The sequence below is a fragment of the Nomascus leucogenys genome, chromosome 5 (genome assembly GCF_006542625.1).
Source record: "Nomascus leucogenys isolate Asia chromosome 5, Asia_NLE_v1, whole genome shotgun sequence".
Classification (NCBI taxonomy): domain Eukaryota; kingdom Metazoa; phylum Chordata; class Mammalia; order Primates; family Hylobatidae; genus Nomascus; species Nomascus leucogenys.
Window position 1 is genome coordinate 10703735 of NC_044385.1, and position 26266 is coordinate 10730000.

The 26266-nt window shown below is 37.9% G+C and overlaps 1 protein-coding gene across 6 annotated transcripts in view; it reads right to left on the reverse strand.

Moving 5' to 3' along the window:
- RYR2 (ryanodine receptor 2) overlaps positions 1-26266 on the reverse strand; it is a 787631-nt gene that overhangs the window by 354913 nt on the left and 406452 nt on the right. For all 6 annotated transcript variants that reach the window (XM_030812625.1, XM_030812626.1, XM_030812624.1 and 3 more), the window contains 3 exons: positions 25019-25202; positions 22879-23014; positions 9350-9445 (listed from right to left, as the gene is read on the reverse strand). In XM_030812625.1, coding sequence (XP_030668485.1) covers positions 9350-9445; positions 22879-23014; positions 25019-25202 — 416 coding nt within the window. The remainder of the gene's footprint in view (positions 1-9349; positions 9446-22878; positions 23015-25018; positions 25203-26266) is intronic.

Genomic DNA, 26266 nt, shown 5'->3' on the forward strand with positions numbered 1-26266 from the left:
GCTGTCTGGCCTTGGAAAGGCAATTTCACCATGTCTCAGTTTCCTAGCTGTGAAATGGGAATACTAATACTATTCACTTCATAAAGTTATTGTGTAGATTAAGTAAGTTAATATATTTAAAGAGACTAGAACAGTATCCAAAACACAGTAAAACTTGTATCAGCCTTTGCTATTATTATGCGTTTCCATCTGAAATTCTCCATATCATATCCTAGCAGTGTGACCATGGGAAAACCTTGCTTTTAATAAAATCGAATTAATCCTGTAGCTACCAACAACTGCTAAATCCAAAAATAAAAGGTGCTAGGTGTGTACTGTGGTATTTTTATACGTTTAATTTAATAAGCACATTTGTAGTGTCACTAAGAGCACTTGGAGGCAGATATTTTTACCGTTCCCATTGACAGGTTAAAAAACGGGAAGCACAGAGTAGCTAAGCGACTTGGTCAAGGTCGTACAGCTATTACATAAACGGTGGAGCTGGGATTGGAATTAGGCCAGTCGAACTCCAAAATCCATACCTGTAACCTATGAGCTCTCCTTCTCCTAAACATAGCAGCAAAGAAGGTAGAAATAGAATGATTTTAAAATGAGCTGCCATTTCTGATGAGTCAGTCTTGGTAGGGATGAACCCTGCTTTTGATAATGAAATAGTAGGAAACTTCGGGACAGGCCCCATTGCCCACAATTAGGACATTGTATCCTAATGGGCTGACTACACTCTGAGACCTCATCCTGGTCGCCTCTCTCCAGAGCAGGCACCTTTCATGGCTGCCAAAGCACCTCAGCTAATATCCATCAAGACTACTTTCACTATATCACACTGACCCTGAGGGGACTGCCTGGACAATGGTGCACCCTGCCTTGATACTGCAGATGGAACATTTGGGTGGGAGGTGAATGACTTCCCTCTTTTGACTACTGTGTTCATATGCTCTCACTTTAAAAGCTTAGGTACTAAAAGGGCCATCAAGAGGCAAGTTGGCTTGAGAAGACTGGACTAAGTTACTCACGATGCAGAGAAGCATCTATGAACTCAGACCCAGACAGAGGCTTTAAGCCATGACAATGTACCTTACGTAGGTCATAGACACTTAAAGTTGACGGAAAGCAACTGACACAATGCAATTACTTGACCAAGGGTGATGCTAAAAATATTTAATAACTAGAATGGTATGAGCAAGATGCAATCAGACCAGACAATGGTAATAAATAGCCATCTGTCAGTAACAGTGCCTAAAAGCCAAAACTTCAGTTCTGTCCCTGACAGTGAAACTTAAGCTCAGTTCCCAAAGGAGACTAGAAACAGGCCAGGTGGAAGTGCAAATCACATCACTGGTTGTGATTTTGTTTTCTTTTCTTTTTTTTTTTTTTTTTTTTGAGATGGAGTCTCACTCTGTCGCCAGGCTGGAATGCAGTGGCATGATCTCGGCTCACTGCAACCTCTGCCTCCCAGGTTCAAGCGATTCTCCTGCCTCAGCCTCCTGAGTAGCAGGGACTACAGGTGCACACCACTACGCCCAGCTTATTTTTATATTTGTAGTAAAGACGAGGTTTCGCCTTGTTGGCCAGGATGGTCTGGATCTCTTGACCTCGTGATCCGCCTGCCTTGGCCTCCCAAAGTGCTGGGACTACAGGCGTGAGCCACCACACCCGGTTGATTTTGTTTTCTAATAAGCAGTTTTTCTCAAGTAAGCCCTTAGTGGATTTGGTGGGTTTTACGAGACAAGACTTCCTCTTTTATTCTTCTGGCTAACTAAGATTTTCGTGGAATGCCACCCTAAAGGGCTATGCAAAGGGAGAAATAAAATCAGAAAAAAGTAGTGAATGAGCACGGGTTGCTGGTATCCCACCTCCAAACTAACCCTGGAGAAAGTCAATAGTGTTGCCTGAATTGTTGGTACTACTCAAATCAGTTAGCTATGATTTCTGCATCACTGATAACGGATCTCAGACAATACATACCATGTGAGCTCTTGTTCTTTCTAATTCAATTGCTCATACTGAAGTAAATATCAAGGAGGAAAACTTCCTGCTACACAAGATTATGGCACAATTTATTCCACAGCTTACAACTTTTTCATCTTTGAAAAATGATGAGCTTATACTCTGCAAGAAAGAATTGTAAGGACTTTGGAAGCTTTAAACCATCCTATTTACAGGTACCACAAGTTGTACTGTACATGAGCATGAAGCTTTGGTATCTGGAGACCACTCAAAGGCTCATTTTTTTTTTTTTTTTTTTTTTTTGAGACAGAGTCTCACTCTATCACCCAGGCTGGAGTGCAGTGGTGCAATCTTGGCTCACTGCAACCTCCACCTCCCAGGTTCAAGTGATTCTCCTGCCTCAGCCTCCCGAGTAGCTGGGATTACAGGCACCCGCCACCACGCCTGGCTAATTTTTTGTATTTTAGTAGAGTCGGGATTTCACTATGTTGGCCAGGCTGGTTTCGAACTCCTGACCTCAGGTGATCAGCCCACCTCAGCCTCCCAAAGTGCTGGGATTACAGGCATGAGCCACCACGACCAGCCTCAAAGACCCCTTCTTTGGCTTAAACCCAGACAGGACTTCACTCACTGCACTTAGTAAGGGAGGGGAAGAAATGGCAGGAATTCCAAGGAGAGACCACTTTCATCACTGCAAAACTGCAGGGAACAGACTGCACAAAAAGTCAAACTCAGAAAACTCTGTAGCCTCCTGACTAGCTGTTTTTAGTCAGCTATCTCTTGTCCCCAAATAGTATTTCAAGGACTCAGAACATACTGAAGAAAAACCCACTATTCTGAAATACATCAGCTCAATCAACTGTACTTACTCATACCAATCTTTTGTGTTTTCAATTAACTTTGGCCCAGCAACATAATCACTAGACACATAAGAAGTCAGGGAAAAGATGTAATTTATCTTTCATTCCCCAAAGGAATTCAGAGTGTGGTCATGCGTATAAACTGATCAGATACTCTTAGTATAGCGACCGGTGTCACTGGTGTTTTCACCACAAAAACCGACAAGTATCTGAGGTTATGGATATTTAATTAGCTCGATTTAATCATCCTATATTATACACATACATCATAACATCCCACAAGTATATACAGTTATAGCTTGTCAATTTAAAATAAATGTTTAAAAACTCCCTTGGTGCTGCTAATGTGCCTCTGTATAATTTTCGCTTCCACTTCCACTATAAATGATTTATTACTCCCACCACCCACACGTTTTCTTATTTCCTAACTTTGAGGCCTCAGATCGTTTCTCACCATGGTATTTAAAAATGTCAATATAATTGGGGAATTTAAGAATACACCAGGAGGCTCAAAGAAAATAAGATCAAGAGAATGCCCATGAAAGCCTGCTTAGAAATTTTAGCTTATTAAAAAATAAAAAACCCCACAAAAACAGAACCCCAAAATAAGAGAACACCCCATCAATATAACTAGACATATTTTAATTTCCATTCATAATCTCATACTCAGTAAGAATCTTTAGAGAACACAGTGGGGTGATAAAGATCAAGGATACTGATGCCAAACTGCCTGGCTCCGGGAGCTGGTTCTGAGTTAGCTCAGTTATTGAATTTCTCTGAGCCTTAGTCCCTTCATCTATTAGACAGGGACAATAATGTTACCTATCCTATAGGGAATTAAATTATTAGTATTTGTAAAGCATATAAAATAGTATCTGGCATACGCATGTTTATTAAATGTGATCCGTCCGTCCAGTAATTTCAGTTAGATTCTTACAAAGTTGCCTGGCTGTAAATATTACACATTGTAAGAGGCCTTTTATCAACAGGGTGTTCAGGTGCAAATAAGGGGAAGTCCTACTACTCTGGCTCAAACTAGGAAGGAGCCAGACAGTCAACAGCACATGAGTTCCATGCCATCGACCACTCAGGCTCCTGCCATTTCTCCTTTCCTCAGTCCCTCCTTCCTGTGAGGTGTTTTCTCTTATGCTGGCAGATGGCTGCAGCCTACCAGTTACTGCATCTTTGTTCCAGAGATAGAGGTAGGGCCTGAGTCTTTCTCCTAGAAAGGCTTTCTTTGGGAAGTAAAGCTCTCCCAGGGAGTTTAGCTGATATTACAGGCCAGAATGGGGCACATGGGCACCTGCAGTTTTAAGTGAGGTTAAGATTTTGAGAATTTTGCTTTTCAGCTTCTCAAACTAAAGAAGGGAGGGGAGAATGTGGTTCAAGAGCACTGAGTTAGGCAATCTACACAATCTTCTTCACAAGCCTTAAATATTTTTCTGATCGTATGTAAAGGTATTCACTCCGACTTCTTAATCACTGTGGCCCCAGGCATATATAGAACATTGAGTGGGAAAGGCTTTAGGTAAAACCAGTTATGTTGTTAGGACAAGCGAAACTGTTTCAAACCCCTTGCCCAACAGGTAGGGGTATTCCTGTATGTATGTATGTATATATGTGTGTGTGTATATGTGTGTGTGTGTGTGTGTGTGTGTATCTCCTTTCTGTGTCCCTCACACACACCTACACACAGTTGACAGTCAGGGCTGACTGCAGCTCAGCTTCCTGCACCTGTCAACTCCCAGAGCCTCTACTCCAGCTTTGCCGTTTGTGTTTCTACTCACACGTCTTTCCCCTTTCCATATTCATGAGCTTTTTTTCCTCACTGTTGACAACAGAAATGACAGGAGCTATGATTCATGACAGTGTAAAATCATATTTGGAAGTAAATTCATGAAATGTTGAAAAGATATTACTGTTTGTAATAATATTAGAGAGGGCTATCTATTGGCCATGTAAATGTAGAGATAATGCTGGTCATTATCAGTATCTCCGTCGGTTGAGTCCTACCTCGATCCTCTTGCCTGGAGTAAAGATGCAGTAACTGGTAGGCTGCAGCCATCTGCCAGCATTAGAGAAAACAACTCACAGGAAGGAGGGACTGAAGAAAGGAGAAATGGCAGGAGCCTGGGTGGTCGATGGCATGGAACTCACGTGCTGTTGACTGCCCAGCTCCTTCCTAGTTTGGGTCAGGGTAGTAGAACTTTCCCTTATTTGCAGCTGAACACCATGTTGATAAAAGGCCTCTTACAATGTGTAATATCTACAGCCAGGCAACTTTGTAAGAATCTAACTGGAATTATTGGATGGACAGATCTAATTTAATAAGTACATATATGCCAGATAGATAGATAGAAAGAAAGAGAGAGAGAGATAGAGTCTCACTCTGTCACCCAGGCTGGAGTGCGGTCGTGAAATCTCGGCTCACCGCAACCTCTGCCTCCCGAGTTCAAGCAATTCTCATGCCTCAGCCTCCCCAGTAGCTGGGATTATAGGTACCTGCCACCACGCCTTGCTAATTTTTGTGTTTTTAGTAGAGACGGGGTTTCACCATGTTGGCCAGGCTGGTTTCAAACTCCTGACCTCAGGTGATTTGCCCACCTCAGCCTCCCAAAGTGCTGGGATTACGGGTGTGAGCCACCACACCCGGCCACCAAATACTTTTTTATGTACTTTACAAATATTAATCATTTAATCCTCCTAACAGCCCTATCGGGTAGATAACACTATTGTCCGTGCCACTAAATTAGTGGTAGAATGTAAAGTATAATAGAAAAAGCAATTAAAAAAAAAAAAGTAAAAGGAAGGTGGAAAAAATAATTGGTGTTACTGTTCATTAGACCCTTTCTTCTCTATCCTTTGAGTCTAGTGACTTCCCATTTGCTATTTATCACAAGTTTTGACAAGCAATTCCCTGTCCTAGAGAACCCAGTGTTTTACCCTTTTTCTTTCCTCTAATTTGAACTGCTTGGTCACCAAAGTAAACAGTGGTGTACATATTTCTACAGCCTATGCATGCAGAGACATATATACATATTACACAGGGTTTTTGCCCCTTCTTTCCTTTTTTCATTTATTTCTTTCTACTTTCTTTTATCTTCACTTTTTTTTTTACAAAAATATATCCTATCACACATTCTAAAAATGAATTTTCACTTAAAAATATATTCTAAATATATTTCAGGATATACATTTAAACAATTCTTTGCAATACCTATAACTGAAAATATTGTAATATAATTTAACTATTCACCTATGATTCATCACTTCATTTCCAATATCGTTTTTTAAGGCAATCCCAGGCATTTTTCTGCATCTGGCAATGGTAAACTAGGTGTATCAGGCCAGCCGTCAACCAAAACAACCAAGGCACTGGAGACCTGCCAAGGCAGTAAAGACTAGAAAGGTCTAGATCCCAGGAAGACAATTAACGCTACTTTTGATCCCTTTTCTACTCAAGAATTCTTCAGTTCGAATCTGCAGCTAGGGCACTAACAAGATGAGGAGAGTGTGTGTTCAGCAACGTCAGAGTTATTACAGACAGAAAAAAATGATGCATATGTATGCACTTAGCAAAGCACAATTGAAATAAGTTATATACATATACATGTGCATCTCATCATTGTTACTGCCTCTAAAAACTAAGCAACACCACTTCCTCTGGGGAAAAATCAGTTCATTAAAAGCATAAATAAATGTTAACTACAGTAGAAAAAATTGTTTAGCAAAATCAAAATATATTTTGGATACTTAAAAAACAAGAGCTACAAAGTATCATGGACGTATTTCAAGTCTGATGCTAGGGAGCTCAGTTTCAACCTTGGCAGTAACAATAATTAATTCTAAGATTTTTGAGTCAGTCATTTAAATGTTCTTTGCCTCAGTTTCTTTTCCTCTAAAGTAAGAATGTTAGATTAAATATTCTCTAAGGATCCTTCTGTCCCTTGACTTTCATTATGTTATCTCTGAGCACAGGGCTTCCCTTTTCAGTAGGAATGCCTGCAATCAACAGATTGACTGGAAAAAGACAACAGCCAATAATAATTTGTATCCGATGAAATGGTGCCTGTAACTGACCAAACTGAAGATTCTGAAAACACTGGACTGTGCTTGGTTGACCCTAAAGGATGCTTGGCTCTGTTCATGCCTTTTCTCTCTCTGTTTTCGAGTTAAGCATTTCGCTGTGCAGTTGATTGAGCCAGTGTTAACACTCTGCTCTGAGGCTGCCCTGCACCTATCTCTTTACAGATACCACTGGGTCCAGCAGAAGAGACGAGCATTTTTTAAATGTCTTCTGTAGCTTTCCAGTGATTCTGGACACTTGGCCCTAAACATTTATCCATTTTTGTAATCCATGCCACCATCTTGTTACTGATACAGGAGTTAAGGAGAAATTATTTAGGCAGATAGTGAGGGTACAAGAGTCCTTGGTAAGGTCTACCTTTTAATGAAAAGCAGTCCCAAAATCGTGTTCTTTTCTAACAAAAAGCAGCCTGCAAAATCGAGCTGCAGACATAGACAAGCAAGTTGGAAGCTTCCACGTGTGAATGCCAGCAGTTGTGCCAATAGGAAAAGGCCACCTGGGACTAGGCATATTCAAAATGGCGGCTCCATGTTCCCGTCTCCTTGCCAGCCACGTGTACAGTAAGGAGCGGGCAACATGGCACCTGCCAAGTGGAAAGCCCGTTTGCATAAGATTAGGGTGGGGTGGCCAGCCTTCCTATGTAAATGTCATACTAGGTCCAACCAATCTTTGGGCCCTATGCAAATCAGACACCGCCTCCTCAAGCCTGCCTATAAAATCTGGTGCACTCTGGTGCAGGCCAGATTTCTCATTCGGGATCTCTCTCTCTCTGTCTCTCTCTCTCTCTCCTCTCTCTCTCTCTTTCTCCCCCCATCTCTCCCTCTCTCTCTCTCTGAGAGAGCTGTTCTCCTTTCTCTTTCTTTTGCCTATTAAACCTCTGCTCCTAAACTCACTCCTTGTGTGTGTGTCCGTGTCCTTAATTTTCTTGGTGCAAGACAATGAATCTCAGGTATTTAGCCCAGACAATAACTTTGCTTCTATACCACTTGTTTGGTCACTTCTTTCTGCTAGAAGTTACAGGTTTTTCCTTAATATATTCTGCAATTAATGCACAGTCATTACATTCATGTTATGATACTCTTAACACCCTCATCTCATAATTATTTTTGTTTTTATTATAACGATCTCCATTTCTATCTTACTTCTGCTACTCTGCTACCCAACGATCTAGCAGTGCCCAAGAACTCACTGTGACTCAAATTTTTGTCCTCCACTATCTAAACTCTACAAATTTTTGTCCTCCACTATCTAAACTCTACAAATTTTTCTCTGTGACTTAAAATTACTCTCTCTGATCATAGTTGTTTCTCTGTCTCTATTCATTCAATTCCAACAAACCTGTCCCTGAGTGGGTCTTTATCATGCAAAAGTTGCAGAACTATTTTGTATGGACAGTGGTATTTTTTGAGTGAATTTTAACGTTCATCCATCCATTCATTCAACAAACATATGGTATGGTAGATCCGGAGAGAACAAAGATGAATGAAACCATGCCCCTATCTTCAAGAAGTTCATTACTAATGAAGGAAACTGAGAGGAAAAATAAGTAACATAAGAGGGCATTAGTGATAAAGAAAGGCAAATAATGAAATACTGTGCAAACAGATGGAAGAGCAGTAGATTCATTTGGGTGTCACTGAGGCAATCTGTCACACTAGAGAGTTCAAACAATTATGTTTGAGTTAGAGAGTTCTAACAAGTTCAAATCACTGATTTAAGTGATAAGTGATAAATCCAAAATCACTGATAAGTCTTCACAGTCATGATAAGTCTCCACAATACCGAAATAAAACTAACATCTTATTAGAGATGGGTGTATCGGGTTGACTGCCTATAAATATTTTACTATTATACAGACCATTTGTTAGTATTTACTAAATTTCCTTTAAATAAAATATTATGCTCTAGGATTTGGAAAATGAATTTTCTCCCCAATCTATCCAAATAATCTTTTGAATACAAGGAAAACAATGAGAACTCCAAACTGATCTTCTTATTTATAGAATAGACTAGCAGTAATCAATTTGAAAAAGAATGAGAATTCTGGCTCTTTAGTGTTTTTCAGGGCTTTATAAATAGGCTTTTTAAAATATAAATGGACATGATATTGTTAGATGACTGTTTAGAAATGACTAATGGAAATACTAATGATTTTTCAATAAATAAAAATACTTAACATAATTTAAAAGGAAAACACTTCTATTACACCAAACATCAGAGTTTTTTGTTTTTGTTTTTTAAAGATGGGGTCTCAGTATGTTGTCCATATTGGAGTGCAGCGGCCATAGGGCACAACAGCCTCAAACTCTTAGCCTCAAGTGATCCTCCTAGCTCAGCCTCCACCACCACACCCCATTCAAAGTTTTTTTTTTTTTTTTTTTTTTGTCTTAAAGGACATGAAGCAAAGAAAGATAGGAGTGATCTATCACAACAAGGAGAAAACGAGAAAACATACCCGAAGAAGCTTCCAGTCTTTCCAATCTGCTGATCAACCAGTCGAGGGAGCCAGAAAATTGAGCACAGTTTTTACGATTTCCTCTAATTAGAGCCGCTGCAAAAGAAGAAATAGATTTCATCTTTACGTGATTTTCTAGCTCGAAAATTGAGATAAGGTAATATGCAGCCCTAAAATATTGGATCAAGAACAAAATATCTTCATGTTACATCTAAAAACTTATGCAAACATATATACACATACATACACAACACTGAGACATTAAAGACAAATTAATAATTATTAATTGAGACTGAAGCAAACCACTGCTCATTAGAAGGAATGTAATTTTGGAAAGTAAATTTCACATTGGGAGGTAATAATAAAGGGTAATGGAAAAACCAGTCTCCTGGGAGTTCCCTCACTTGGGTTCTAATACCCATTGCTTTTAATTAGCCATGAGATTAAATTATTCTGTCTCTCTCAAGCCCAATTTTCTTACCTATACAAAAAAAAAGAGCAAATCAGTTTTTCTGAAAACGAACCACAAAATACTAGGAGATATAACAAGTAATTATAACTCTAACAGGTATACAGAGAGATACAACTAAATGTTACATTAAATAATGAATGAGAAGACCAATAGCCACTAACTTTGAAATCCTTTTATTTTCTTATGTCATTTCCTCGGATTTAGAGCTTCACAATGTATATTAAAGACCTGAAATTCTGCAGTAAAGAAACCAGTTCTAGCTTGTCTTAGACTACTGTTTTCTACACTTCTTCGATTGAACAACCCATTTTAAATAAAACTCCTATGTGACTTTTCTGGTCTCTTTCAGCCTAGTTTATACACTCGATTTTAAACTTTTAATTTTTCAAAATCATTAAATTCTTTCAAAGCAAGCCTGGTAAATATTTTCTACCCTTATACCCCTAAGTTTATTCAGAAACAGTTTAATTGCTTACAAGAGAATGGCAAGATGTTTAGACAATATGACATTTAAAGAGAGAAAGATGTCTCTATAAGAATAATCACTATCGAAAATCTGGCAGGCCAGGGGTGGTGGCTCACACCTGTAATCCCAGCACTTTGGGAGGCTGAGGTGGGTGGATCATGAGGTCAGGAATTTGAGACCAGCCTGACCAACACAGTGAAACCCCATCTCTACTAAAAATGCAAAAAATTAGCCGGGCATGGTGGTGGGCGCCTGTAATCCCAGCTACTCGGGAGGCTGAGGTAAGAGAATCGCTTGAACCCGGGAGGCAGATGTTGCAGTGAGCCAAGATTGCGCCACTGCACTCCAGTCTGAGTGACGGTGTGAGACTCCGTTTCAAAAAAAAAAAAAGCAGAGAAAATCTGGTAGCTGATGCAAGCAGTTTGAAGAAGTGAAGTTTGAGGCCGCTGCCTGTTAACCTCCCTGTTAAGAGCAGGAGGGAAGAGACCCTACAGTTACAGTGTACAATTAAACTTAAAGATGTCCTTCACGTTTCCTCTTTCCAAAAATAAAAAAAATAAAGTTATTATCTGACCTGAGAGTAAGAAAAGAAACAAACAGAAAAGACGCCAACTTCATGAGAAGAGCTTTTTTGAGTATAGAGCCTCTGCGACATTTGTACAGAGATTAAGAGCTAATACACTAATTACTCAGGCTCTCCTCTGGCTCTGGGTCCGGCAGCCTCCCCTAAGAGCCAGCCACTGAGATATACTCACAGACTGCAGAGTACAGGGGACAAAAGATAGGGGTGGAATATAGCAGAGGAATGAGAAGTACTATGTGCTAAGCAGAACTTCTAATTTTATTCTGCAAGAATATCTGTTCCCAGTTTAGAACAACAGCAATTGGGGAAAAGGACATGATAAAGTTTTTGAATTTTAAGAGTCCCTTTTGTTTAAGACTTAACTCATGCCTTTCAGTTTATTTCTGATTTTGTAAAACTAATTTTATATATAATACAAAATTATATATATAGCTATCTAAAATTACATATAAGCTATCTATTGTATTATCTAAAATTATATAGATATATAACATATATCATTATCATATTATCTATCTAAAATGAAAACATATATCATTATCATATTATCTATCTAAAATGAAAACATATATCATTATCATATTATCTATCTAAAATTATATATGTGATACATATAACATAAGTGATTCTTGAAAGAAACTAATAGTGTAAGAATGAACTCTTTTAATAAGCCATGGGGCATTTAAGAAAATTTCATTAAATTTACTGCAAACAGACATGGTATAAACCATGTTCTCTGACAGAACTATGTCAGAATTTAGTAAGAAAAGCAGGAACGAAAATAAAACCAAAGCATATTAAAATTTAAACTCTCTCCTTAATAACTCTTGGGTCAATGATGGAATCAATATCATAATAGAAAATATCTAATAAATATCAAAAATTAGAATACTACCTAACACAACCAATGGTAAGTGGCCAAAAGCGTACTCAAGGCAAAATTAAATAAACACTTTAATTGCTAAGCAATTGGGTGAAAAACAGTAAATACATCTTTTGAAATAGAGGAAAAGAACATCAAATAAACATCAGTAAAATAGAAAAAATATAAGTAGCAATAAATGTAGAAATTAATACATTAGAAATGGAAATAATTTATATAATAGTAAGATTGATCAAGAATACATTCAAGGACTATTTTTTAAATATAAGCTAACTACCAACTACCACTTTAATCAAAAAGAAAAGGAAAAAAGGACAAAATTAAGAAAAGGGCATTACACCTGGCATGGTGGCTTACACCTGTAATCCCAGCACTTGGGAGCCAAGGTGGGAGGATCACTTGAGCCCAGGAGTTTATGACCAGCCTGGGTAACACAGCATGACCCAGTCTGCACAAAAATTTTTAAAAAAATTTCCAGGCATGGTGGTACATGCCTGTGGTCCCAGCTACTTGGGAGGCTGAGGAGGGAAGATTGCTTGAGCCTGGAAGGTCAAGGCTGCCATGAGCCATGATATCACCACTGCACTCCACCCTGGGTGACGGAGTAAGACCCTATCTCAAAAAAAAAAAAAAAAAAAAAAAAGGAATTATAAACACAACCAGTTTATACATCTTTATACTGCAATTTTGAACATCTGGGTAAAATGGTCTCAAGATATAGATACGTAGATATATAGATATGTATTTTTTCACTAAAACTGACCCAATAGAAGGGAGAACATCTAAACAGAATCATAAATTATGAGTAATATTGAAAAGTATGTCAAAGACCAAAAGCTTTCTCCCACATATTCAATAAATAAGTAATTTCTACACTACTTCATATGCTGCATAACAATGATTTCATCAACAATGAAACAGATAAAATGATCGTCCCTTAAGAGCATAAGACTGTATTTTTACGGTACCTTTTCTTTAAATACCACTGTGCTACAATTGCTTACAGTATTCAGTATGGTAATATGCTGTACATATTGCTGTACATATGTACAGCCATAGGTTATGCAGCCCAGGAGCAGTAGGCTATCCCATATAGTGTAGCCACGCAGTAGGCCATCCCGTATAGCGCAGCTGTGCAGTAGGCTGTAACACGGAGGTTTGTGTAAGTTCCATGTTTGCGAGATGTATTCCTTAGAACTATTCCCATGAGCAAGTGACACATGACCGTGAGGAAGACTGACATTAGTGGGACTGCTTCCCCAGGTCAAAAAGGTACATTTTCTTACTCCAAAATAAGGTGGAAGAAGAATGGACCCAGGAGAGGAAAAAAAACTAAGGAAACTTCCCTGATGATTTTACAAAGGCAGTACCAGTGACACTGATATCAAAGCACACATTACAAAACAAAAACTCTTATTTATAAATATAAATCCAAAAATATTATATACTTTTTTTTTTTGAGATGGAGTTTCACTCTGTTGTCCAGGCTGGAGTGCAGTGGCGCAATCTTGGCTCACTGCAAGCTCCGCCTCCCAGGTTCACGCCTTTCTCCTGCCTCAGCCTCCCGAGTAGCTGGGACTACAGGCACCCGCCACCACGCCCGGCTAATTTTTTGTATTTTTAGTAGAGACAGGATATATAAATTTATATGTTAATGAAATTAATAAATCAAATTTAACAATATACATTTAGTATTTATAAATCAAATTTAACAATACATTAGCAACATTTCATCCAAGTTGAGATTCATTCCCCCAAAGAGACAAAAATATATCAGGAGACCTGTTAATGAGTCAAAGATGAAACAATCTCAATATACTATGAAAATATATACATTTCTAATGAAAAAAAATTTAACTCAGTAAAATAGAGTACCTACTGAACATGGTGCATGCATGTGTGTGTGTGTGTGTGTGTGTGCGTGTATGTGTATGTAGGCACATGTAATGCGTACCAATATATTTTACAGATAAATGGAGTCTGTGAATTATTATAATTCATCCAGTCAGTTAAGAAGATATCAGTTACGTGAGTTTCTAAAGTAATGAAAAAGTATGCAGAGAAATACAAGGAAGCTCATCACAGCACTCTTTATAACAGCAAAATACTGGAATAGCCTAAGTGTGCCTACATAAATAAATGGTGACATTCCTTCAGCACAGAAGTGTACATCTGCTAAAGCCTGATGAAGGTTTATAGTTACTGCCAAGGACAGAGGCCCACAATATAGAATTAATTGAAAACATCTGCTATAAAAAAACATTGATAGCATGATTCCATTTCTGTAAAGTAAATGTATACACTGAATATAAGTACATGTATAGCATGGAGAAAACTGTGTTTTTTGGAATATTTCTTAGAGAATGAGAGCTGATATTTTGGGGAAAAATATCTTGATAAGGGACTGAGATAGAAATAGAGACCTTGAGGAAGATTGATATTAGTGGGACTGCTTCCCCAGGTCAAAAACGTACGTTTTCTTATTCCAAAATAAGGTGGAAGAAGAATGGACCCAGGAGAGGAACAAAAAGGGCCATGTCCTGTAATATGATCTTTCGCAATGACCCTTTGAACCTGCCATAAATTCTGTCAAAAAAAAAATCACAAATGCTCAATAAGAATGGAAGTTAGGATGTGAAGAGGTGATGTTCTGTGGCTACGCTTTCACTCTTAGAGCAAAAACAGACAACAATAAAAAAGCATGGAAGTCCGGAAAAATGTAACCAAATAAACCCCTAAAATGTACTAACATCAAAGGAAAGCCTTTTGACTATCTTAGTCCATGAACCTGGAATTTGGAGCAAGATGAGCAAATCTTCAAGGAGAGGAGGCAATAGGTGATGTCTTGCTGCAAAGATGTGCACAGATATGCACATACAGTGTTATTCTGCAAGCATGCATGCAGGTGTGCAAAATGTTTTGGGCATGTATAATGTGGTAAATATTTAAAGGAACATTTTTAAAGGTTATAGATTAAAATGGGTGGTTAAGAGTAGTTTCCACCTTCTTAATTTTTCTTACTTCTTCCGTATCCAAAATGTATTCATTTTAATACCAAATAGTACAATAAAGTTAATGTCTTTCCAAAAATGAAATGGAAAACCATGCTTTCATTATGAGATGTCACAGAGCACCACTGTCATCTCCAAAGTGCAATGGCAACTTTATATGGTGTGTCAAGGTACAAAAACAAAAGACAAATGTTCTTCCCTAAAACTTTACAATACTCTTTAATCGTTGCCTAATTAAAGACTAAGTTAAGATCTTTTATCTTCCATATAGATCTTTTTTCTCATATATTTAAGAAATATCAATGTGAATGTATCAGGCGCTACAGCTGGCCCTGTGAAGATGAGCTCAAATAAAATGTGAATAAACACAATGCAATGACTTACAGGTCATCTTCTATTATATTTTAAGCTATTTTATATGTTATACTCTGTTTTATTACACTTGATCTGGTGCCAGCAACTTAGTAGGTATGGTATTTCTTAACATAACTGAATGAATAGATAAGTGTCTAGTCTCCTATAAAATAAGAATATCAGTGGCTAAATAACTGCAGTCCAACTTAATATAAAACTTTGAACTAAGCTCTTAAGAAGGAAATGCTAATTCACCAAACCAATTTTATTAATGTTAAATAACTAATTAAATCCCCACACTTTTATCCAATTAGAATGTGAAAGTCATGCAATATTCACAATTAATAAAAAATGGTTTTTGAAAACAAATACACTATTCTGCATTTCTTTACTTTTTAACAATTTAGTTTCCTGTGGTAAGAATATTTAACATGAGATCTATCATTTAAAAAAATTTAAAGTGTACAATGCAGTATCGTTGACTCTTGGTACAATGCCATACAGTATATCTCTAGAACTTATTCATTTTGCCTAACTGAAATTCTATGCCCACTGATTAGCAACTACCCATTCCACACTCCTCAGTCCCTGGGCAATCGCCATTCTGATCTTTGATTGTTTTTGTTTTGTTTTGTTTTTTGAGACAGATTCTCACTCTGTCATCCAAGCTGGAGTGAGTTGGCGAAATCACAGCTCACTGCAGCCCCGACCTCCTGGGCTCAAGTGATCCTCCCACCTCAGCCTCCTGAGTAGCTGGGATTACACGCACACATGCCACTGCATCCAGCTAAGTTTTAAACTTTTTGTAGAGACAGGGTCTCGCTATGTTGCCCAGGATGGTCTCCAACTCCTGGCCTCAAGTGATCCCACTGCCTTGGCCTCCCAAAGTTATGAGATTACAGAAATGAGTCACTTCGCCTGGCCCCATTCTTTAATTCTATGAATTTAATCATTCTAGATACTTCTTATAAGTGGATCATACAATATTCATCTGTTTTATTAGTATCGTCCTATCCCCAGAGGCTTCATGCTTTAATGTCTTTAAGTCCTTGAACTCAAAATTTCACAAAAGACTAAAAAATCTGAGACTTACAGAAAAATTTAGATTTAAAGAAATTCCAAGAAATTACCTTCACTTTAAAAATTTATGCAACAAATACTGATTTCCTGCTTTGTGTCAAGCATTGTTCTAGGTGCTGGAGACACAGAGGAAATGAAACAACATCCCTGTTGGAGTTTACATTCAAAGCCTGGAAAGAGTAAGTGAACAGGCCCCATGCAGCCCAGAAAAATGAGGGGCTAATTTGACTAAAATCTAGAAACATTTTTCAAAATATTGAGATTAGTAAGTAGATGCTCCTAAGCCTCAAAAAAACCAAAACCCATTAAACAAACAAACAAACAAAACAAAACACTTCAGAATGTACTGAAGAATCTAAGAAGATAATGCATTGAAACTTCTTGGAGAGCCTGGAGAGCTGTCTCTGCATTTGTGGATCTTGTAAAATGGAGTTTGAGGACTCCTACGCAGGAACTTGCAAGGGTGAGGGACAATGAGACTATTACCAAGCTGAAAATTGTAAAGGATGTGTCTTGTTTATAAGATACGTTTCTGAGACTTCCTGAAGAACAAGATCGGAACTATCTAGATGCACAAACACAAGAATAACACCTGATATGTGCATGTCTAAAGCCCATTTCCTTCTTTTTCACCTCTTGACTGCCTTTTCTCACTGTTTTATGGCATTTAGGGAGATCTGCCTCCCTGAGACGCTGGGAAAATGGTCTGAATGTGCAAAAATAGTGGCGAATGGCTGTATCCTTTCCAAGTCTTCAAACATTCATTTTGGCCATGCTCAAAGAGCAGCAATCTATCCTTGTTGGTGTCATACTTTGAATCTTCAGAAAATGAGTATTCATAGGAATGTTTGCCCAACGGCCATTTCTCAGACATCTTTAGAAAATCATTCTGTCTTGTAAGCATCCCACAGATTAATCGTGTGGATGTCAGAAAAGATGTATGAAAGCATGCCACAGTGATGCTTTTCCAACTATGAGTATCGCTGTTTCTAAGATCCTGTGGTATTCAAAACAGTAGGCTCATAAATCTACCTTTGTCATTCTCCACCTAAAACACATGAAATATACCCATGTCAAATGCAAAATTGTTATAGATTCTTATTCCCACCTTCTTGGTTTTCTCTCTGTGCAAAATAGACACACCGAAGAAAAAATACAAAGTCAGTGGCTTATTTCACATATAACCCCAGGAGAGAATCTATGGTCTACCTATTCGGAATAATGGGAAGGAGGCTTAACAAATTTGGAGTTAATATTTGAACCAAAAGTCTTGATAGCCAAGTAAAGGAGGAAAGGTAGACACACATCTCTTACAGGACTCCAATTATTGCTGCAGATCTGAGACTTATCCAGACAAACTGAAGTAAATATTTAGATATATATGGCTATCTTATGATTACAATGAATTAAAAAAAAATATTGGCAGCAGATGGTTCTGAAGTCTTTTGCATGTCAAAATTCAACATAAAGTTGTATTTGTTACCCTTTGTTACCCTTTTCTGGTCATGAAATCAATGCTCACTATAACACAAAAAGAAAATCATAAGAACTCAAAAACATTAAAAAAACTATCATAACTCTATCCATTAGAAACACCCCACCTCCCACTAAAATTACCATGTAGATTATGGGAAGAGATTCTCTTCATTTGCACTAATATATAAATGTTGGGTTTTTTTTTAACTCAACTGTAATTAGTACATTCAGTTTTTACTTTTACTATCAATTACCTGGCATTAGAGATATATGTTAACTACTTTTTTCAATTTAAGAGTAATGCATGTTAATAGATTCAGAATAATGAAAAATAAAAGATCAAGGTCTCTCTCCCAAGTTGTAGCCCGCTAACTAGACAGAATCAGCGACATCAGAGGTGAAAGGAAGGGACCGACCAGACCAAGAACTAAAAGAACGCAATGCAGAGAGGTTAGAGACAGACCAGCAACATCTGATTGTTATCATCCTGGTTGCCGGTGAAAGGAAGAGACAGACCAGGCCCTTCTTCTTAAAAGAAGGGTGTAAACAAGGTCACAGAGTCTATGGAATTTGCTGAGAAGTGTGTGAGAGCTCCCTGAGGTCTGAGTAAAGATTAGAGAAGAGAAGGAATGGAGGTAAAGAGATTAACCACAAATTTTACCATATGTGAATATCATTGAGATCTGAAGTATTTAGCTGTATACCAGATGGTAAAGATGCAGATGTGTGATGCTGTGTTCAAAAATGGGTAGAATAATAGAAAATAAAATTTGCAGTCTGGGGATAGTGATAAAGCAAACTCTGTTCCTGCCATTTTCCGATGAGGAAAACAAGAACCAGTATACACCTACAATAATCATGATTCTATGTGCTCTATTGGCTAGTCCGTAACATTCTTTGCTATATCCAACAAATCTAAGTAAAGTTTCTTTTCTAGGACATCTTTGAAAAGCAAAACAACAATAATAAGAATGAAGCAAGAGGAGACAAAAGTTTTACTATGTTAACAAGGGAAAGGATGATAACAAAATATACAAAAGAAATGGAAATAATGATAAGAAGAACAATAATATGTGATGCTGAACCTTTTCTATATATTATAACATTTAAGCCACCCAACAACCTTATGAGGGGAATGACTATTGCCATTTTACAGGTAATATTTATAGTAATAATAGGTGTCACTTGCTATATGCCTGATTGAAAGCTCAGGTGCTTATTTTTCAAGAAAGGAACCCAATGAAGTGGAGTAAGAAGTCCACTGGTTTTCAATACACTAATTTGATAGCCAAATGCACCCTGCTACAGAAAAGTCAATGGAAATCTCTGTAATGTATTTATTAAATAATTCCAGCAAATATTTATTGACTGCCTACTCTATTCAAGCATAGTGCTGGGTAGTGAATAAAAGCATTCTGATTAGAATTCAGTTCATAAAACCCTTTGAGTAAGTATACGAATCAACATTTGGGGTGGAAACTTCAGCTTCTTGGGTAGCATCCTCTGTAACATTCATTCCCTGTATGACAGATAGGCAGTCCAAGGACTTGACCCAGTTTCAAGAGTGGATCCCTGATCAGTCAAGACCAATGTTGGTAAAATTTCCCTACTCTTGCCAGAATGACTGGTTCAGGAATGGCCAGACACAATTTGGGCTCATGAGATGCGAGGAGCATTGTATTTGGGGATTTTAGGGAATAGCACACTCTTTCACAAGGGATAACTTCTGGAACAAGCCCTCTTTCACTTTTCCCATGTCAGAAAGAAAGCATGCAGTACTACGAGCTGATAGCAGACAGCTGAGACCATCATGAAAAGCCCGCACTAGAGGAAGATGACTCCATGGAAGGCAGAGTGGAGACATAAAGCAGCTGGTTCTGGAGATAAGATGGAGCCATTGTGTCAAACCCACTGGTAGACTGCGAGCCGTGCAAACCCCAAAATCCCCTCCGTTGCTGAAGTCAGTTTGGGTTTGGGTATTCTGTTATTTCCAGCTGAACACATCCCAATAGAAACATCGCTCCACCTACAAGAGCTCCTTTCTTGTTCTATTTAAATAGGTAAGCCATTTTAAAATCACACCTCTAGCCACGGTCCAGTAAAGGCCAACCTCAAAACTAATTAGGAGCAGGAACTGTGTTCACACCCACCAAGTCCCCAACATTTTGTAAAGTCTATTAATGTCACTTTTGTAGGTTCTAAAATAATCAAATTTAATCCCCAAATAACTCTGTGGAGGTAAAGGGAGGATTGGCTTGAGAAATAAGTAGCTCAGAAGGATAAAGCTGAAGTGCTAACTTTGCTGCAATGGACTTTTTCTATGATTATATAAAAAATTATAATTCCTTCTATTCATTTTTGCTACTCATGGATACAATACCTGTTGAAGGGACCAATGAACAGAGACTATAAAAAGAGTTGGTATGGAAATAAAAGATGCATATTTTCTAGATTTACCTAAAAAACAATGTTCTTTCCGCATGTGACACTTTCTACCCTCAAACATACGTACTGAAATTCTTCTCTTTTAAAATTTAGAGATGGTTGCACAGGCTGGCCTCAAACTTCTGGCCTCAAGCAATCCTACCAGTTCAGCCCCCCGCGTAGCTGGGACTACACACATGAGCCACTGCATCCAGCTAGTTTTTATTATTATTTAGAGACAGGGTTTTCCTATGCTGTCCAGGCTAGGTGATGCAAATCTTTACTTAAGCATCGAGTTTACCCAAGAAATTCATCTTATACCAAGTGAAGAAGGTAGGATGTGGTGTTAAAAACACCACCACACTTTAGTCTCTGCTATATTATGAAATTTAGTGCTATAACTTCTGCATTTGCAAAGAAATGCAGTCATTAGAATTTTGGCAACACAAAATCTTTATCTCAATGATTACTGTGGGTAAAATAATGAATCCAAATTCCTATAAAGCCTCAATATCCCTGGTCCTGTTCTCAGAAATGGCAGCGACGTGTTACCTTTTAGTCTGAAAGTACCAAACTGCAAGTGTTTAATTTTAATGGCATATCAAGTAGCCCACCTAATGAAAACATATTAACAATTCTAATAGGCACAAGAGTTTTATTTGCTAGGTTGTATTATGACTCTATAAATTTTAATGACATTTCATTAGATTGTAAAGAATTTTCAAATATTTTGACTATCCTTCATTCTTCCCATTAAAAATGCATTATTTTTTCTTTTTTGAACATTTTTTTGCATTATCTCCTTTCTATACTTAGGTATACTTTCCTATTTTATCAGAACTTAGTCATGTAATGAATACACATTTATTCTCTCCTATGTGCCAGACATTCAGTCAAATAACAGATACAAAAGCCCAGAAGGTGCTATTCTTGCCTTAGAAATCAATCACACTTATAACTAAACAAGAAATGTGACAAGTACTATAAAATACAGGTGAAACTTAGTGGCAAGAAACCAGAGAAGGAAGGTTTAATTAGACTTAAGAGTTGGGAGAAACATCAAGAATAACTTTATTTTTGTTTTTGTTTTTGTTTTGAGATGCAGTCTCATTCTGTCACCTAGGCTGGAGTGCAGTGGCGCAATCTCAGCTCACTGCAACCTCCACTTCCTGGGTTCAAATGGTTCTCCTGCCTTAGCCTCCTGAGTAGCTGGGGTTACAGGCTCCCACCACCACGCCCGGCTAATTTTTTGTGTTTTTAGTAGAGACAGGGTTTCACCATGTTGGTCAGGCTGGTCTCGAACTCCTGACCTCAGGTAATCTGCCCACCTCAGCCTCCCAAATTGCTGGGATTACAGGTGTCAGCCACCGTGCCCGGTTATCAAGAGTAACTTTAAAAGACAGTGACATGTGAACTGGGTCTTGAAGGATATACAACAATTCTGGAAAAGGTGAGAGAACGTCCCAGAGGTGTGATGTGTATGGAAAGTTCAGGAAACTGTGATGCGCTCAAGTAAGGGGGTAGGGATAAGGGAACTGGGTAAATAGAAGGCTGGAAGGGTTAACTGGGGCCTCATATACCAGGGGCAACAAGGTGAACTTTATCTTCTAGAATGATATAGAAATGTGAACAATGTCTAAACAGGGAAGTGATGTTAACAGTTGTGACATACAGGATGAATCTGAGATTTTGGAGGTGAGGGTTAGGGTAGAGAAAGAGACCATTCCCCATGGTCTCTGTTTTTGTACATCTTGCAAACTAGTCATTGGACGCCTTTGTTTCAGGAAATCTTTTCCAGGATGTCTGCAGCAAGAAGCCACGTAAGAGGGAGATGTCTCCATCCACAACAAAGGCCAGGCAGGCTTTCTGTCTAGTGTAATCAGCTCACGCTCCCTGAGCTCAGGATTCCTTTTCTGTAACCCAACCAGCTGCATGTGCAGGTGCCATCTGTCCCCTTCACATTGTCCTTTGAGAACTGGGGCTCAGAGAATTGGCACTACAGCCAATCTCTACAGCTACAGCCATTTATTTGACTACTAAACTGTCCCTCTTTACCCTAACTGCAGGCTAACTTACTAGCTTGCAAATAGGGTAAAAATCTCAGACCCTTTAGTTTTTGACAAGAGACAAGTAGAAGCTACAGGAGGTCAAAAATAATGAGGAGCTGTGTTTGCAGAGGGCCCACAGGAATGCAGTGTAAACCACAGCAACTCTCGCTTAATCAATGTCAGGTGTACTTAGAAGTTGCCAAACAGAGATCATATAAAAAATAGAAGACTGGAGCAGATCATTGATAAGATGGGAATGTAAGGAATTAAGAGGGACGCCTGCGGAACTAACTCCAAAAGCAAAAAGGGAGTATTTAATACACATCCATATAAAGGCCCCTCATCTGCAAAGACTGCACCCTGAATGACTTTCTCCTCCTTTAACCAAAGGCAAATCTACTTCTCTAGCTACCTTTCTCACTCAGAGATGGATTTTAATACTAAGCACCATTTGATTTAGCACAGTAAATTAATAATTAAGTCTCAATTAAAAGGCATGTTATACAATTGCTGTAGCTATTATGTGATTTTTTTGTTTTTTTGATTTTGATTTTTTGTAGAGATGGGGTCCTGCTATGTTGCCCAGGCTGGTCTCAGATTCCCGGCCTCAAATGATCCTCCCACCTCAGCTTCCCAAACTGCTGGAATTACAGGCATGAGACATCACACCTAATCCATTTATGGACATTTTAAATAGATAACTCTTGCTGTGAACCCAATCATGCTTCTTACCCAGCAACTCATACAGAGAATTCAGAATGGATTTCCAAGACTCTCCTGCTTCTCGCCCAGCAACATCAGCAAAGTGTGCTGCGCTGCTGTAGACGTGCAAACGGTCTATGCACTCGAGCACGAGGTTGATCATTCCCTGGAAAATTAAAAAAAAAAAAAAATCACCATCAGACATCCAAAACTGTCATTCTGCTTACAGACTAAAAATGCTAAGTTGATTTAAAAATAGAAGTCTGACTGAAGGTTCATCTACTAATCATAAAGAAAACTGTGATCATTCAAAGGACAGGAAGACACACATTTGCATGTGAAATAAAATGTTCTTCAGATAGTTCGAGCAGATTTTAAATTCTGAATGCCATCATCAAATAGCAGTGGAAGAACAACCTAAAAATATGTACTTCATACTTATGGCCTTCTATTGCTAAATGACCTCAGAGCAGATCCTTATTCTTAGATAGGCATTATTATTATTCTTAAATTAAAGATATAGTAAATCAGGTAAAGCCCATGAAAAGATATTTTTAAAGCAAATCAAAAATGTTGTAATGCATTTTTGCATTATAATGAACTTTGTAAGATACAGCCTGAGTTTGAAATTATGCTTTATTTTTATTATTATTGGTAGATCAAGGTTGCAAAAAGCGTGGCAAACCACATAAAGAGCTATAAACCACTATCGAATCCAATTAACTTATTTCACACAGAATTTAAGAGATACCATTGACCTAAGAACATTTCCAAGTCCTCATCCAGATTGTCTTATATGAGAAGTTGGGAAAAAAACTAAATTAATATTTTAATTTTTACACCCCAATATTTAATTTTACATCTTCCAGATATTAAATAAATGCAGCATTGTAAAGAGCCTAACAATTTGGCATATGTGAAAGCTCCCAATAAACTAGTCCATGTTATTATTGGTTTATGTTGATACTTTTTTGCTTTCGTGCCATTGAGGTCTCTAGATAGGTCATCTCTTTTGAATACCCAGTGGGAACGTCCTCAAAAAGTTATGTCAGTTTCAAGAGTTTCTGATGAGATATTAGAACACAGCTTTAAAAGTAGACAGGGATTATGAGAACCTAGTAATAACCCATTCTGGTTTTGTTTGCTTAGTTTTATTTCTCTGTGTCACAACTTTTATTTTAGGCTTTGCGGGGTACATGTGCAGCTTTGTTATGTGGGTACATTGTGTGTCACTGGGGTTTGAAGTATAAATGATTTCATCACCCAGATAGTGAGCAGACTACCTGATAGGTAGTTTCTCAACCTTTGCCCTCCTCCCACCCTCCACCCTCAAGTAGGCCCTGGTATTTATTGTTCCCCTCTTTGTGTCCATGTGTACTCAGTGAATAACCTTTTTTGTTACTTTTATGAAGCTAAGTATTTATTCAGAAAAAGTCATTATTCTCCATACAAGATGCATTGAAAAGAATGGGAATCCAGCTGAACAAGCCTGATTTATCCCATCAATCCTGGTAGAGTCCACTGAAGCTCCTGACTATATTAGAACATTCGATATATCATTTGGTCCTTCTTTTATTGTTTATAAAATATGATACTTGAGTTCTTTTTAGCAGTGAAACTTTTGGTGCAATACAATCATACATGGAAATGTAATAGATGCAAAGGGGAAAGGTAGGGTTGCTCTGTCCAAGTAGGGTTCCTGGAGCTCAGCCTACTCCAGTAGCCCTCTCCTGACAGCTTCCATCCCCAACACGAAGCTTCCTATAGATCCTGGGCCATTTCCAAGGAGCACCTGCTGAATAGTTTGAAAACCCTGATGCTTTCTAAAGCCTGTATTCGTATAGACACTTTAAGATTCTTAATTGATATAACCCACATGAAGAGAACTATAGTGCTTGCAAAAGACCAGGGTGAGGACTGAGCAGAGAGTAAATGTCTCTTGCCAGGAGAATGAAAAGATTCATGTTTTTAAATTAATACTCATGGATAGTATAAATAAATAAAAATCATGTTGAGATTTCTCTAAGGCCTGTTTCTCCTGTTCAGTAGCATACTTTCTCCTCTATATTGCAAAACGCAAAGATGGTCAAATAGATGAGAATTTTCCCAACCAAGAAGCTGTTTTTACAAGAGAACAACAGAAGAGAAGTGAGTGTTGATAGACACGGACCTCTTCCTGGAAGAGATTTTGCCGATTCTTCAGGGCTCGTAGTCTGTTCTGTTTGTCTTCGTGCTCTAAATGCTCATCTGGGGGGTGGAAGTAGCCAATGAGGTCCTGCAAACTTAGACTTACGGACTCTATAGGCAAATCGACTGTGGCAGCCTTCGCTTTCTTGCTGAGAGCATCAAGGCCCCTAAAATAAACCATAAACATTTCTCTGTTGTTGGTGATTCATAATTTTATCATTTTTCCATTTATAGATGATTTCAGAGCATTCATCTCTTCCTACATCGCTGTAAAAGGGACATGTCAGAAAGGTCCTCCTGCTCCTAAAGCAGTGATAATGAATTCTGATTTAAGTCAGAAACTGTGCAATGTTATGTTATAAAAAGCAGTATCCACGGCCACTCATCCAGAGAATAACCTTAAAGGCCACAGGAACAGTGCCTACAAAACCAATAGTTGAAATGTTCAGAAACCAACTGATTTTCATTAGAAAGCACTACCTACTTTAAGGCTTCAGGCTGCATCTTCCCAGATTCATAATTCTGACATTTCCTTGTGGTTTGTTTTCAAAAAGGAATTCCTAAGTTTTCATGGACCCTAGCTTGCCATTCTGTTTAATTCCTGTGAGTTCAAAAATATATTCTAATGATGTTAATTTAGAAAATTTGCTTATTAATCGGTAAATATATATTAAAATGCTTTTCTATTATCTGAAAGAAATGTATTTAAAAGTTATATTAACAAAACCATCATGAAGTATTTTCTAGCCTTGGAAGGAAGATATATTACTGGCATGTAAATGTGTTAATTTGTTGAACTTACTGAGATTCTCAGTTTTTAAACTCATAGCTTCGAATGTATCCGAAAAGAACTTTAAAACATGACGTCTACAAATCAAAAGTATTTCAAAATAAAAATATTTTTAAAAACACAATGCATACAATAAAAGAATGGGACAATACCTCTACTGTAGTTGATATTCTATAGCCATGACAAGTTGTTAATGCATAGAAATATTACACTTCCATTCCTGCTCTCTACATCAGCAAATCTGTATGGTAACATTTTATCCCAAACAAATGTTTCTGACTAACTTTCTGACTATGTTGGAACTTACATTACAAAACAATAAAATACTCATTAAGGAGAATTAGCTTTGAACTTTATAGTTTTAAAACATTATTTAAAATACGTCATCACTTCCACAAAGATTGCTAATGATTTTGGAATATTTGATTTCAGCTTTATCAA